At 40.3% G+C, this 16,255-nt stretch overlaps 2 protein-coding genes across 10 annotated transcripts; both read right to left on the bottom strand.

The window, feature by feature from the left end:
- On the bottom strand, positions 1-8,097 carry LOC136533866 (uncharacterized). Of its 9 annotated transcripts, none has more exons than XR_010778608.1 (14): positions 7,901-8,097; positions 5,532-7,617; positions 5,389-5,417; positions 5,198-5,296; positions 4,988-5,087; positions 4,760-4,857; positions 3,992-4,110; positions 3,765-3,841; positions 3,573-3,622; positions 3,138-3,197; positions 2,208-2,310; positions 1,534-1,637; positions 1,377-1,439; positions 1-340 (listed from the first exon to the last, which is right to left on the bottom strand). XR_010778608.1 is itself a non-coding variant. In XM_066526403.1 (14 exons), exons 6-8 carry the CDS (start codon positions 4,837-4,839, stop codon positions 3,824-3,826), a joined length of 279 nt encoding a protein of 92 aa, XP_066382500.1. In that variant the 5' UTR covers positions 4,840-4,857; positions 4,988-5,087; positions 5,198-5,296; positions 5,389-5,417; positions 5,532-7,617; positions 7,901-8,097; the 3' UTR covers positions 1-340; positions 1,377-1,439; positions 1,534-1,637; positions 2,216-2,310; positions 3,138-3,197; positions 3,573-3,622; positions 3,765-3,823. The 9 variants fall into 9 exon arrangements, 3 of the variants coding, with proteins under 3 accessions (XP_066382500.1, XP_066382498.1, XP_066382499.1); XR_010778610.1 differs by having other exon boundaries at positions 1,534-1,653; positions 2,216-2,310; XR_010778609.1 differs by having other exon boundaries at positions 1-287; positions 2,216-2,310.
- Positions 8,098-8,399: 302 nt separating this feature from the next.
- Positions 8,400-14,767, bottom strand: LOC136533867 (BRCT domain-containing protein At4g02110-like). Its single transcript, XM_066526404.1, has 10 exons — positions 14,650-14,767; positions 14,454-14,543; positions 14,221-14,325; positions 13,734-13,835; positions 13,193-13,277; positions 12,682-12,748; positions 12,531-12,575; positions 9,614-12,373; positions 9,247-9,463; positions 8,400-9,135 (listed from the first exon to the last, which is right to left on the bottom strand). The coding sequence occupies exons 1-10, from the start codon at positions 14,743-14,745 to the stop codon at positions 8,590-8,592; spliced, it is 4,113 nt and encodes a 1,370-aa protein (XP_066382501.1). The 5' UTR covers positions 14,746-14,767; the 3' UTR covers positions 8,400-8,589.
- Between the last annotated feature and the right edge of the window lie 1,488 nt (positions 14,768-16,255).

The raw sequence follows: 16,255 nt of genomic DNA, 5'->3' as shown, positions 1-16,255 counted from the left end.
TCAGGTGTTGGCTGCAAGTAAAACACATGATTTCCAAAGAGTTATATCCATGTGTTTCAGAACCAACTAGCATTCGATTGTTAAATCCATCTAAAACACAAGATTTCTATCAGCACCAAAATTCGGTTGTTTCACAAAGCACTAGTACATGAATTCTAGCACCTTCGGCTATATTTAAATCAAACGGCTCCACCTCTAGCTGCATTGTTATCTGGTTCAGGAAGCTCAGGCTCGCCTTCAGATCTGCCTCAGCCGGCCAGCATCACCTCCGGGTCACTGTCCCTCATCTAAAGATTGGTTGCATCAAAAGGACCCGTTCAGTTTCTTGTCAGATGTTATACTGCATCAACAAAGGAGTTAGCAGTCAATGAATGGAGTCCTACTTTCCTAGTTCTCAGGAAACTTTATAGAAATAACAAAAAATGCCAACCCTAAAACAAGCACATAATAACCACAGAAAAAAAAACAAATATGAGATGCATATAATTTAGTCGTAATGAATATGATGAGATGTTCTAAAAAAATATTTAGCCACACATAATGAGATGTTCTCAATAAATAAATGCACAATAAATATGATCTTCAAAAGTTACAAAACATAAATATAAAAATTGCACATTTCAATTTGTGCAAATGGTACTTGTTGTTAATGCAATTATATTGTATATGTATATAACTACAAAATCCGGCTCATGCATGTGGAAAAAATAGAACATATTACAAAAGATCAAGAGAAAGGTACCATCTTGCATCTCACTAACACAATAAAAGATAGTTGTGTGCAACTCAAACTAAATTTGCTTCCAGTAGTTGTCCATCAGCCCATCATATGCACTACTAAAAAAATTCTGAAACAGGCTTGGTACATTATCAAACTTTACAAGATAAAATGAACTGGCCAGGTGTTCTAACTTCAATGGCTAGCTCTAACTAAAAAAACCTTAGCCGTTCCATACAGAAACACATTGATAGCAAACTTACAAGCACTAGTTGTAACTAAAAAAAGAAATATGGTTGTCGTTCCATACAGTAACACAAAAAGGCATTTTCAGCAACTAATTCAGAAACTAGTAACATATAGGATTCACGTTCACACTTAACTAAAAATTTAGAACAATGGATTGTGGTTGTGATTGCAATTATGTAACTAAATTTTATATTTGTCTTGTTTTCATGAGCAGCAGATAATAATAGTAACAGAGCATTTAGCTGTAAAATTGTGGTCGTATTCCAAAATTGTATGAATCTATCCGCGGTTCTTCCACCAGATGCAAGCAGGTCATGGACAATGGGGAAATATTATTATAGAAAAACAACAATGTGGAATCCTAAGAACAATGCATTCCAAACTAACAAGAAACAGACAGGTATCTTACTCTGTTATCATTGCCACCTGATGCAAGCTGACGATTGTCATAAGACCACTTGAGTCTATAAACCTGGAAGATATGTGAGATTATGGACCATACGTTACCAGAAAAGAAAACTGAAGTATCACTAGGATAATGTTTATACTTGAGAATGGGACATAACCTGAACTTTTCCTTGATTTGTACCTACAGACAGGTGAGTGCCACACTACGCCCAACCCATAAAACAAACATTGTCATCCACCCGAAATCACAAAGCTTGGTGACCTAGACAATGATACACCTGTTCAGAGAAAGCCAGCCCTTATGCTACTACTACTGAATACAGAGTGGAAACATTTAATGCTTGTCTCATTCTAATTTTTAACACAAAGCCGAACTAAGCCTCGCAAAAAATATGCCAGATGGGGCCAAGCTACCATGTCCCTCACTTGTCTTGCTTGTTGCAAAGCTGCAACCCGCAAATGAACAAAAGACAAAAGAAAATAAGTAGCTGGACAAAATGGCTGCTACAAGAAACTATAAATGCAAAACTATCAGCAAGCTGGAGTTAACATGCACACTATTACAAGCAGACTGCTACAACTAAGGAAAAACAAGACTAAGGATAGCTAATTACAGTAGTAGTAGTATAGACAGAGCTGTTATTGCTACTAAATTACTGCTCATGTCAATACACTTACACACAACTGCTACTACCATAACATGAAGGAACAAAACTAATTAGATAACCTAAACAGCTATATAAAAGATAATGAGAGGTAGAAAACTGCACAGATAGCAAAGTTATTTGATTGTTGTTGCTACTGAACAGAATAAGAACAGCAGGAAGCCTACCTACTTACCATGTCGAAGTCCTGCTGCTGCTATCTGAAAATCAGGGAAGGCTATAAGTTAATTGCTTACTGCTGCTACTGAAATTAATAGGAACAACTAGATCCTGCACAGACAAAAACACAAATGACAAAAATAAGATGTGTGTTGGCACAAATCAGAATTAACAAAGTTTATGAAGTGTTAGCACAAATCACAAGAGACAATTTTTTCTATAAAAGGACAAGGACAAAAACTTGGCTTGGGGAAGACACAAATCACAATAAAAAGAGGACAAGGTGTGTTGACACAAATCACAAGAAATAATTTTTTTCTATGAAAGGACAATGACCGAAAAGAGATGTGTGTTGCCACAAATCACAATTAACAAAGTTCAAGATGTGTTAGCACAAATGACAAGAAACAATTTTTTCTATGAAATGACAAGGACAAAAATGAGGTGTGTGTCGACACAAATCACAAGTAACAAAGATATGGTGTGTGCTAGGCACAAATCACAACGAACAATTTTTTCTATGAAAGAACAAGAACAAAATTTTGGTGTGGGCTGACACAAATCACAATAACAAAAGAAATAAGCAATGTCAACTAGGATCTTGATTGCTTCAACTTGATTGCAAGGCCAAACTGTAGTGTGTTGCTCCTGTGTCTGCTAGGACATCTCATAGCTCTCTACATGTAGTGTTCTCTGGTTCAGGAAGCTCACTCGCGTTCATGTCTACCTCAATCATCACCTCCAGGCCACTGACCCTCATGTCAAGATTGGTGAAATGTGTTGCGACAAAAATCAATAAACACATTACGATTTTTTCTATAGTATGATAGACAAAATACTGAAATGTGTTGGCACAAATCATAAATAATTCAGGCCCCACAAATTCAATATATGTTGCACCTACAAAAGAAGAGCCCCCACAACCAAGCACACCATACCTGGAAGAGAATCCTAAATGAGCTTGTACCCACGACATGTTCTACCATGTAACTGATGATCTACATTTAAGCTCGAAACAAGAACAACACATGAGCTACTGAAGACAAGATGAGGCTACCAAAAGTAAGCAGGCTACCATGTAACTGAACCACGTTAGAGCAATATTATTTGTCATCAAGACTAGATATTACACATGTTGGGCACCATAATTACTAAAATTGAAGTATGCAATTTACTACTTATAAATGTGCAATAAAGAAATGGATATTGAACGTAGCTTTCTTGTACAGTATATGCAACACACAGTTAAAATATATGAGAGCTCCTACTATTCTACAGTATATGTACAGAATCAAGAACTAATATATAGCTAAATGATATCTCAGGGTCAGTACCAAAATATGCACGCCTCACTCTAACTCAAAAAGACTTACCCAAGGCTATACACAGCTGAGTGGAGCATGCCGATCTTCTAGCTTCACAGCTGAGAGCAAAAACATTCACAATTAACATGTTATAATTTATTTATATAGTAAGACAAAGACAAATTACTAAAATCATAAACAAACACAGCCACACTCACACAGAGACCCCAAAGCTACGATACAAAAGTATAGAGCTCTAACCTACGTAAGTAGAGTTTCATCAGTAGGAAGCTTAAAGACCATCCTTAGTGCCTCCACTTTCAGTCAGCAGTCTGAACCTGCATTATGTGTTGACCATGTACAGAGTTAAAAAAAGCAATACGACCAGATTTTCATCAGTGACTAGAATAGTCAAAAGAAGCATACAAAACCATCCTCAAATATGTCAATCAGCTGGTAGTCAGTATGGTTAACATGGGGGCACCTACAGTTATGCGATAAGGGCACAATATACTCAAGCTTCTTCCCATTGAAAATGGAAAATGACCACAAAGTTCCATTTGGCGTGCCCATGCTTCCCTGTCTTGGAAGTGGAGAACTAAACAACCTGCAATAAAAAGACCTTAAGTACACGTTAAACTAAAAGACCACAAAGGACAACGACAAAAACTTGGCCTGGGAAAGCACAAAATCACAATAAACAAACGAAAAGGTGAGTTAGCATAAAATCACAAGAGACAATTTTTCTATGGAAAAACAAGGATAAAAACTTGGCTTGGGCAGGCAAAAATCACAATAAAAAGAGGAAAGGGGGTGTTAACACAAATCCCCAGAAACATTTTTTTCTATGAAATGACAAAGACAGAAAAGAGGTGTGTGTTGTCACAAATCACAATTGATAAACTTCAAGATGTGTTAGCACAAATGACAAGAAACAATTTTTTTCTATGAAAAGACAAGGACAAAAATGAGATGTGTGTCGACACAAATCACAAGTAACAAAGTTGAAAGATGTGTTACCACAAATCACAAGAGACATTTTTTTCTATGAAAGGACAAGGACAAAATTTTGGTGTGGGCTGACACAATCACAAGAAACAAAGGATAAGGTGTGTTAGCACAAATCACAAAGGACAATTTTTTTCTATGAAAGGACAAGGACAAAAACTTATTGTGGGTAGGCACAAATCACAATTAACAGAAGAAAAGGTGTGCTAACACAAATTACAAGAGACATTGTGAGTTTTATCATATACCTTGGCAGAACCAGTGTTGTTGGGAATGATGTTAAAGTTGGTGGCCCAGTCACCTCTCTAGTCCTTGGCTGAGAGTCCATCAACAGTCTTCTCGGTGGCTAAAAGACAAGCATCATGTTGTCATTTTACAGCAAAATGGATTTGGGATCTAGGAGAACATGATACCCAAACAAGTGAAACAGCATACACATTCTGAAACAAATAAAGGACCGTGAAGAAAAACTATACCTTTCAGATGCATAGCAGCCTTGTCCTTGTTAGTGAAGACACCGGTGGACTCCATGACATAGTTGGCACCAGCCTCACCCCACTGGATCTAATCAGGGTTCTTGTAGAATTAAAGCAATTCAGGCATCAGCTCACAAGCTCAAAGCTAAAGCCTGAACAAATAAACTCAATCCATGTACGAAATAAGCAGGAGAGGGTACATGAGAGTACCTATTGCCAAAGATGGTGACCGACTTGTCACTGAAGAGGAGGGTCTTGGAGTCCTTTGAGGGTGATGTCACTGTGCTTCCAGTAAAATGGTGCTTGAGCCTAAACATATGGTAGATGAAAAAATAACATGTACCTATCAGCCAATACCATAGCTAAGAACAGAGGGTGGGATTAGTGTAGCACTAGCATACCTAGAGACAGCAATGAAGGCCCCAATGCACTACAAACAAAAGGAATAGCCAGTTAGTGAGATCATTATTATATCACTATACAAACCTACATATAGCAATAACGTGCTAGAATATTTGTTTTTTCTAAGAGCAGCGAGCTAAACCTCCACAAGAGCAACAAATGATGTTGCCATCATTGCAAAAGCTTCACCCGCATCAAAAGTTGCAGCACCCCGCTGAAAGGGATATTGAACGCAAAAATGTGGGGGCATATAACAGATTCAACCACAGAGACAAGCTTCCTGAACATATGTTTTTTCTACTTAATCAAATGTAAAAAGGAATAAATAGTGATAAAGTTATTTATAAAGACTAGATATTGACATGTTACACACAATAATTGCAGTATTTGAACTACGCAATTTACTACTAATAAATGTGCAATCAAGAAAATGGTGCTTCTACATAAAAGAATAGAATGAAATCATAGTTCAGTAGAATTCTGATGTAGTTTGCAGTATAAATTCACCATCCTCCATAGCTACATAACAAAAAATAATAAAGTTTAATCATATAGTGTTTGAATAAAATATTTAGATGCAACCTCATTGTATGAGTCCACTACAACCTCACTGCAATATTTGCATGCGGGTCAAACAATTGTCCAGCTTAAAAATGTTATGCTAGACTGCTGAAGCAATCTCATATTCACAATTAAGTTCATACCAGTTTACAGTTTAGACAAGTCAAAATTAAGTTCACAAAAAAATAAACTCGCAGATCACAGACAACCTGGTTTACAAAAGGCCTCAAACAAAAAAAATTCAGATTCTTTTGGAGGAGATTTATCAGATTTCAAGTGTTCACTCAAATTAGCAGCCCCAAGAATTCCTAGAAAAGATGAATATAATAGATAATATAATTTAGTAAATATAAAGTATATAAAATTATGTGAGAATATAAAGCAGTAATGCATAACACATGATTACAATTTCAAATCCCAAGGGTCCCAAATGCAGGCAAAATGCAACAAGATGGGATATCTATAAATATTATATACACAAAGTTTTTATTGGGAAGCTGTAATTTCAGATGAAATAAATTGGAAGGAACCGGATTGAATAAGTTCACCAAAGTTTGTCAATATGCACAGAACATTTGCTAGGGTGCAACAATCTTAAGTATATCAAATCCTGCAAATATATTATCTTATAAGGAAACATGTAGTTATAAGCTATGAGTTTTAAATGGTTGTAACAGAAAAGGAACCTCAAAAATATTATGTTGGATACATTCATAGAGGTATTTTTGTTAGTAAATCTGTATGAGTTAACCACTCTCAAGCATGAGCATGTCTGTTAATACGAAAAGCAACTAAGTTCCAAGAAATGACTGTGTTTAAAGTGCATAAAATAAATACTAATGCAATCCTGGGAAAACTTGACACATGAGCCTGATACTAACCAAACATATTGAATTCACAATATATGCATAAGATCTATCGCCACAGACTAAGACTAAACAAATCTAACTTTCTCAGCCATATAGGTCTGCATAATGAATCACTGCCATAGTAAGTTTGTACAGTATAAAACTAGGATAGAACAAGCATTTCAATCAAATAGCAGGTTCGGTTTCACTTTCACAACTACCCGAGATCTACCAGGTTTCACATTGGGTTACCATTCAAATTTATAACCATAATACCTGCAATACTGACTTACAAACAGCGGATTCCTTGATCAAGCGAGGAATGTAAGACTTAAGAAACAAATTAGTCCCAACAAATTAGGCACAACTCATAAAAACAAATAAGGCACAAATTAGCCCCCAACAAACACGCTACAAAAGCAGGAGTTCAGTTAAGAAACAATCTGCATTTCAGTTCGCTACACCATGTATCACTGAAATGTTTGTCCTGAAAAATCAACTTACAAAGTGACCCATATATCCATGCTAGTCTGTTATCACACCATTCATACTAAGATGCCATAAAACAACAACCATTATTTGCTGTGAGATCTGACGAAATGAGAAGGAAAAAAACAAAGTATGAACAGAGATCGAAAAACTGGTTGCGCTGAACCTGAATCAGATGTTCAGGTACCTGAATCAGTAGCTAAGCTATAACAGTACGCCACAGAACCTGAATCAGATGTCCAGGGACCTTCCGTTTTGAGCTACACTCGTGCAGTGCGCCCAGAGTATATTCATCAGGGAGCAGCTGAGCAAGCACCATGCCTGATGCACCTGTTGTAGACATTGAACAAGGATTAACCCAGCGCCCCCATGCCACTGCTTGCCAAACGCGCGCCCCACCGGCAAGCCCCACTTGGCCCGCTCACTCGCTGTGCCTGCCGTCAGAGCAAGGAAAGAGCCGATGCGCCACGCACCCCAGCAACCACCCCTGCTACAACCAAATCCATAGCCACAAACCAAAATCCCCCAAATCCAACGCAAATCCCCCATCTACATCCAAAAATCCCGCACCCAAATCTCTATCCATCAGGCAACAAAATGAGGCAACACACACCTCTCGAATCGCCGCGATGCCGACAGAAACAAGGGGAGCTAGCGTCAAACGCAAGTACCTCCCAAGCTCCGTCAATGGAAGACGACACCGAACAACCAAATCGGTGAGGTGGCAACGCGCAGAGATGGTGCGTGGTGGAGCGGCGAGGTCGCCGGAAGGAACACCTTTCCCCTTCCCTGGGCGCGCAATTCGAGAATATGAACTGTGCCAAAAAAAAAAAAATATGGTCCGCTAGGCATTAAAGGGCCTATAATATTTGCGGGTGCGGCCCAGACCCAGTTACAACCAAACCAGGCGCACAAATCTTGAAGCCAATCGAACAGACAAAAAAATTTGTGTGCCAACAAACCCAAAAACACATGGGTGCCCTATATCTTTTCTGTTACATAAATATTTATTAGCACCAAATTAAAGGCCATACATGTCTGCCCCCAATCACTTTGTATGTAGGAGTATTGTACAACACGACACGAAAAAAAAAAGACGACTGCAAGGTTTTGCCAGCTTTTCGCTTTCATCTTTTCATCACATCACAAGCACGGTGCTTTTAATTTTTCAAAGGCAACGAGCTATTGTCATCAACTTGTACTATAGAGCAAGAGCACCCCGCTGGCGTCGTTACCTTAGCAATAGCACCCTTGGGAGCGAGGGAGACGACCTTTGCATTGCTTGCACGGGCCTAACCAGAATCATCTTTGTTTCAGCACCCTTGATTTAGCAGCGGTCTTCTTAGCCTTCTTTGCAGATTTCTGCTGGTCGCACCTGTCGCACAGCCAGTCACCACCACCACAGCCTTCCACGGGAGGGTTGCAGCAATCGGCGTGCACCCGGACCCCACAGCCGGCCTGATTCCCTACACCGCCCCCGCACATGAGCATCAGCCTTTCCCGGTTGTTTGATCCACAGGCAGAACAGCTCTTGGGTTCGGCATCCATAGCAATAGCATCTTCCTGGTTCTTCAGGAGCTTCTGCAGTGACCTCTCTGCCAGATCGTGCATGTTGAAGAGGACGTGCTTGCTCAAGGGGTGCCCGGGCTTGCACACATACTCCACCAGATAATCTGCGCTGATGCATGGGATGTTGTGCCGCATGAATTCCTGCACCCACGCGTCCACGCTTGGCATGCCCGCGGATACAACCGCGAAGTCGACACTGGACTTCAAGAACCGGGTGTAAGGTGGGGAGGTTGCTAAGATGGTGCCATCACCAGATCTGATCGTGCGCTTTAGGGTGTCCTGGCACGACAGAAAGAGGAAATCTCAATCAGATGGCAATGAAAACATGTCGCTGTTTCCAAACACAGATAACGAATGGATAAAAACCAGAACTTGCCCGATTAGACTTACCAGTGTTGGAGCAATGCATTCCCCATATATAATGACCTGCATCCCATAGAAAGCGCCATAGCCAGTACGCTGCTTCAGCTGGCGCCACTTCCTTGGAGCATCCAAGCTGATTGTATCACCGATGTTCAGGCCTTGACCGTGCCACTCAAATGGCTCTTCCTCTAAGAACTTGCCAGCCTCATTGCAAGCAGTCAAGTAATCAGGCTTCAGTATCCACCTTTTTTTAGCAATAAAGGAAACTCACATTCAGATTCCATCAGAACAGAAAAAGGAAGAGTGATTATACAACATTTAAACACAGAGTGGAAATTGATTAAAGGCAACCTACTACAGAGTCATAGTAACTATCTAAGACAAATGGTGTTACCTGCCAGCCGCAGCAGCTGCGAAGAATTTTTCAGTTCTGCGCAGCTCAGTGGTGACAAGATGTGTTGCTTGAAAAGACCAGTGATGTGAATCCCTGCAAACTCTGCCTCTCAAGCGTCTAAGTATAGTCCTATACTCTTTTCTCAGCAGGCGATGTCCACTTAAAATAAACCATGTTGGTTCTGGCACATTCAAGGTTCCATAATCATTTCTTTTGATCATACTGTTCTCATCAAGCACAGCTTTGCTACTTTGTAATGCCTTTGTGATGGATTTGGAACTCTTGCTGTTCTTTCCACATTTTGTATTGGAAGTAAAATTACTACTGACTGGTATGTTCTCCTTGTCATGGTCTGTCGAACCATCCACTAAATCTGCAACCTTTTGTCTTCTGTTGCTTCTAGTTTTAGAACTCTGCATGTCTTTTGACCTCTCTTCCGTGGCATCTTTGCAAAATGATCCAACTGTATCATTCGTCCTACCCTCATTGGTGTTCTGCAGGTCTTTATCCACTGTTACCTTGTTAGCATTTCTATAACTCTGTACAACTCTCGCTGGTGAGACAACTTTATCTTCAGATACCAATACCTTCGCAGTCTTGCAAGGCTCACTACCAGATTTGTGGTTTTGGACAGCAGATAGTTTCCTCTTGGCTACAACCTTACGGATTCTATTGTTTGGTACTTTATTTGCTGCACATGTTTCAGGGTCATCTGCGCTTGCACTGCTTGAAAGCCTTTTATAGTTTTCATCACCATTTCCTGGAGGAACTGCCTCATTAAAACTCGAGTTTGATGGCAATGTCTCAGTTTCATCATCAACAGTTGGTGAGTCAGATATATTGACATCAGCAGTCCGAGATCCCTTTGCAACCAAATTACTTGATTTGGAATTTGGTACCGTCCGAGATGAACTTCTTTGATTTTCATCTGCACTTGAAGTGTTTGAAAGCTTTCTGCGGTTCCCCTTCTTGTTCCTCTGCAGAGTCATATTAACAGACTCTGCCTTGGAAGCCACTAGTGATTCGCTTGTCTTGCGATTGGGACCGTGAGAGCTGGTTAGAACTTCATTCCTTGATTTGGTGTTCAGGGCTTCTGCAAGAGATGATGGTGTATTTTCGGCAGCATTTGGACTACAACACCCTTCTCTCTGTTGTGCCTCCACGTTTTCATGAGAAGAAACTTTATCATGATTGGGCTTCGACGGTGCAACCTCACTTTTACTATTTACGAATTCACCAGCAGCTTTACTGTCAGCATTGCGAGACCGCTTGGAACCAGCCTTCCTCACTCTGGAAGTTGATACTTTCGAGGGAAATGTTCCATGTTCATCAGTGATCTTGTTAACTGGGACATCTTTAGGATCTTCTCCCAAGTTCTGACAAGAAACCTCTTTATCAGGTTTTGAGCAAGGAGCTGCAGCTTCAATTTTGCTTACCCGCTGAGCATCAGTCATCTCAGCGTCCCTATTCTGGTGAACACCTAAACTTTCTTTTCTAACTTCAGAACTGACAGAAGGGGATATGTTACAGCGCTCCTCAGTTGTTGCCTCGTGCAGTGCTGGTGTCTTTACTACATCAGGTGCCCCCATATTCTTATCGTTAGCAGAATTTTCAGGAAGTTTTTCCACTTCAGCAGAGCTTACACGCTTCAAAGATGTTCTCCTATAACTTAACAGGTGGCCTTTACATCCAGACATCTGCTTCTCTGTTGAATTCATAGTTGGACCACTGTTTACATGACCATCAACTTTAGTAGATTCAGTAGGGCTTCTACCCACATTAGAAGCAGCTGCTTCCAATGCACTTTCCTTGCCTGAAAAAGGACTACTTGATATTCCACTCCCCGAGTCTGGGGCTTCATTCGGCGCCTTTGAATTGACTGAAGAAAGAATGCTTTTCCTCCTATGAGCAAGTCCACCGCCAGATCTATCAACATGCTTCGTCACTTTAGGTGATACTGATTTTGAAGATCGCCTTCTAGAATAGCCTAAGGTTTGGTCATTTCTTGATGCTGAATTGCCTTCTAATCTTGGATTAAACCCACACGTGTTTAGGTTTTCTTCAACTGATGACTGAGAAATGTTGGGTTTGGGATCAGGTACATGCCCATCGTCCTTCTGATCTACCTTTCTGCTCAAGTCTTTTGAGTGTAATATTTTCTTGGAGAAATTTTCTTCAGAAGAGATTGACTGAAGATCATTGTTGACATTGATCTGACTGGAACCATGGAAACAGTTCCCGTCAGTGTTCTCTATGTTGTCCGCTGGAATAGTGAGTGCAATGCTTTTATGTACACTGGGAGTATTAAGGGTACTAGCCCTGGTGTCAAGTTCCCTTCTGTGATCGTCTTTAGCTTCATCCCTACTGGCCTGATCTGCAGGAGCCTCATCATTCTCACTGTGGTAAATGCGAGAGTGGGTAATGGCACCATGATCAACAGATGTTGCAGCACACTTTGTGTCAGGGGCACTTCCTGAGTCAGCTCTGATGTCAGGTGATTTCGTGCTCGCGTCGTCTGCTTTCATAATCTGTTCTGGAGTGCCCAAGTGTTTTCCTGTAGCACCCACTACATTGCTAGCAGAGATAGTAGGACCTCCACTGGGTGCATGGACAGCAGAATCAACATGAGATTTGGATCTGATCTCTCTAATAGGTGTCCCTCTGCCAATATGTCTGCTACTTGATGAGCCTCTACCAGCATCTTCTGCTTCATCTTCAGAGTCCTTAGCTTGTGCTTCCATTATCTCTACTTCCCAACCACTGAATGAAACAAATTACCAGAGTTAGATTACATTACATATACTATTATACTATATTAATGTTACTGGCATATAAACACGAGATGATCCTAAGGATATTGAAAGATATGTAAAACAGAAAACATCAAAAGAAAAAGATATTATTATGGTATACTTACCTTTTCGTATAATGATCAACCGGAAGGATTTCCCATGCCTTTAAGCTGCGGCAATAACATATACAATACTTCAGCAGTTCAGCACAATTTTTTTTTAAAAGTACAACAGCTATTTTTGGGGGTAGGTTGGTTCAATCTTAAATGCATATACCATTCTTCCAGCCACCAGTGATTGACAAGCTTTATATTCACCTGTTTAGCAAGTTCGTATTTATCACCTAGCATAGTTCAAAGGGAAAAAATGATCAATAAATGGCATTCAGAAAATACTACAGCTGATTGAAAGTAGCAGAATTTTCCAGTTCAAACTTTTCAAGAGAACATTCAGAGGAATCTTAGGTTAATTATTGCATTCTTGTTGAAATTAAGCCTAACCAAAGGCAAGAAACAAATATCAGATTTTATTGCCAATGCAAGTATCTACCAGTAGCCCTCATAAAGCAGCATGTCAGCACTTTTAAAAGAAAAGGGAGACAAAAATAATCAGGAAATTAGCCTCAAAATTGCCAAGTCAATGAATTGAATAGATAGACATACATTCTAGATTTCTAACCTCTAAAGTTTAAAATGTACAGATGTACTAATAAGAGAACATAGGGAGACTAAGAGAGTAAAGTTCAAGGTAAAGTAGTAGTGTAGTATACAAAACTATGAAGAAATACCTTCAAATTTGTAGCAAATGAGATGGGTAATTATGTTTGCTGCCAAAGACTTGGAGAAGTTTGCTCCCATCAAAGAAACCATTTTCTACAATTGGTATCAGATTCATAATGAGAACTAAAAATTTTGGTATCCAGACTTGATTCTGACAATAAACAATCTAGTGCCAACAAGGAAAGGAGTGAAAATACAAGAAGCATCTGTCGCATGTGAATCTACTCCTTTAGGCTATAGCACAGTGAACATGTGTCATTTGGTGAGAATATTGACTTGGAAGATGTTTGGTGTTAGTAAATAGGATTAGCTGTACTAGTAAAGCATGTTAAGAGAGCAACAGAAAAAGAAGTGCAATAGCAAAGACAACAAAATAAGCTTCCAACATATGACCTCTTCGTCAAAGAAATCAATAATTAGTGACAGAATGAATAACAAAATAGCTTGACCATGCACTGTTTTTGCATAGAAGCATGGAATAATTGTTAGAGCTCTACCCTCGGAGACATGAGGAATGGTGATCAATGCAGCAATGTTTACCATACATACCATTATGTCATCACGCCAATTCTTCTGGTACCCTGTCAAGCAAATGTGAAGTTTATCGCAACCCGGAATGCCTTTGAAATCTCTGACTGGAGCATATAGTACCTGCCAATTTTTTTTTTAAAAAAAAAACAATGACCTTCACATCCTCAGACTAATCAGTAGAACATACTAGAATATGATAGCCCTAAACACAGGTCCTCCTCCACCCAAACACTAATCCACATGGAACAGACGTGTGCATACATTGTTTTCTTATGGGGAAAGGACACTTATGCTTACTGGTACCCCCTAAAACCACTAGTTTATTGTTTGGAAGGAAAAACACTAGGGCCTGTTCAGATCCCATGAATTGAAACCAATATCTAGAAAGTGCTTCCCATTTCATTATCAGATTACTTTCCAATTCCTCTAAATTCCTGGGAACCAAACAGAGCCTGAAGGTTAGGACAGCTGTAGCATAGAACGCAGGTAGAGAAGTGAGACTGACCCGATCTGCATCAGCCAATTCTCCGAGTTCGAAGCTGTCTTCCACCCACTGATCAACGACGACCTTCTTCCCGGCCTTCCTCGCTGCCACACACACTGGATCATCCTGCATTTATTTTTACTTTTTAATCAAAGGATGCACATGTGAATGAATGCACCGAAACAAAAATCAGCAAACTAGCAACCGAATAAACAACACAATCGCGTTGCATTTAGAAGTAGAATTGGACTGACATATAAGGTGTTGGAAACTATAACGTGGGTGCAGTCTCCGTCCAAACCTCCCACGTGGACGCCGCCACACCGCTCTATCTCCAAGCGATACTGCGAAAACGGGATCAACCCGCGTCAAATCAAACTGGACGAGATCAGCACGCGTATCGGAGCGCGAGCCCGCGGAGCGGATGAGGTTCGGGGGGGCAGCGCGCACCTGGGACGCGGAGACCTGGTCGAAGCCGTGGAGCACGAAGCGGACGCCGGCGAAGAGGTGCGCGTCGGCGTCTTCTTCGGGGCCGTGCGGGGGCATGGCGAGGGCCCTGGCCGGAGCGGAGATTGGGGGCTAGGGTTTGTTTGGGTTCGCCCGGTGATTGATTTGAAAATGGAGGGAGAAGGGAGAGAACGAGAGGGTGGGACTGGGATGGGGATTTTGGAGGGAAGACACTCTCCCTGCTCGAAATTGAGATTTGGATTTCGCGGCGCGCGTCTTCTTCAGTCGCGGGCTACTAGTTGGATTGGACGAGGGGGCGATGGGCCGCACGCAGCGAACGAACTGGCGAATTGCTGGGCTTTGTTTTGATATTAGGAAAATGTTCATTCCATCTCCTTTGAACGATTACCGTATCAAAACCAGACATTTTACTAAAAAAAAATTATTCAAAACATCTTCCTACCCAGGTTTAGAGTGGTTTTGAAGGCGATTTTTTGTTGGTTAAAATATTTGGTAAATACTTTATAAGGTTTTAAACCATAGAAAATATCTCTAAGTTTTTAAAAAATTCAATGATTAGAATATGCCAAATCCAAATAAAATATTTTGGAGCTCATGAAAATATGTCTATATGCTTGCAAAAAGTAGATTTAACTCCAGGGAAATGGAAAAGGTATATAAAAAATCTAGAAATTTCCTAAAACATTCTAATTGATGCATAAACATGTTTTAAACTCTACTACACAAAATCTTTTGCGAGGCGTTTTCAAAATGGCCTCGGAGGCAGGCGGGCCAGCTGCCTGCCTCGGTTATTCGTGGCAGGGCAGCTGGCCCAGCAACCGCCTCGGTTAATGCTTAACCGAGGCGGGCAATATAATATAACCGCCTCGATTAATGCCTATTTCGGTGCAGAAAAAGAACATCATCAGATTAGCCCTCATGCTTTACCATAACTACTAAGCCTCAAATACATATGCTGCAACTGATTAACTACTGTAATTCCCTTCCATGCTTAGACTCTACTTATCATTTTGGTGTTACACGTATAAGTTAAGTTTTTTTAGTTCGCAGCAACCACGTATAAAGAGATTGCATTTCCCAGAGCACAGGAACAATAATCCAATGATGAAATAGTCATCCCTTTTGGTTTCCCTGGTGATGTAATGCGAGTCTGCAACCGTAAAGGCCTTTAGTTCAGGCAAATGATTTTCTTTGCCTTCTTAATTCAGTAATAGGTCAACTGCGAAACTAATTAAATAGTCTAATCCTTGAGATTACATATACCACTGCACTATTTGTGAATACTTCAGTCAATAGCAATGTATTGTGGTGCTGCCAAATATATAATACTCTCTTCGTGCAGGATTGATATTTAACGTGTGCAAGCTGGCAAATATCCTGCTCTTCAACGCTTCAGTCAACACAAACAACATAGGCCTGCTCCCTCACAATTGACGCTACAGCTCTTGGTACGTAACCATGGTAGGTCTTTAGAGCATTGCCTGTAATGAATAAGATCGTTGCCAAAATCCATTCTTCTTTATACACACTGCACATAAACACCCGATTGTATAAAATTGGCTACCTGATCTTAATAATTAGTTTGCTC

Source organism: Miscanthus floridulus, unplaced genomic scaffold, assembly GCF_019320115.1.
Source record: "Miscanthus floridulus cultivar M001 unplaced genomic scaffold, ASM1932011v1 os_1265_2_3, whole genome shotgun sequence".
In the NCBI taxonomy this organism is placed as follows: Eukaryota; Viridiplantae; Streptophyta; class Magnoliopsida; order Poales; family Poaceae; genus Miscanthus; species Miscanthus floridulus.
Note: the sequence above shows the minus strand (reverse complement) of the source record. Positions and strands in the feature narration are given on the sequence as shown.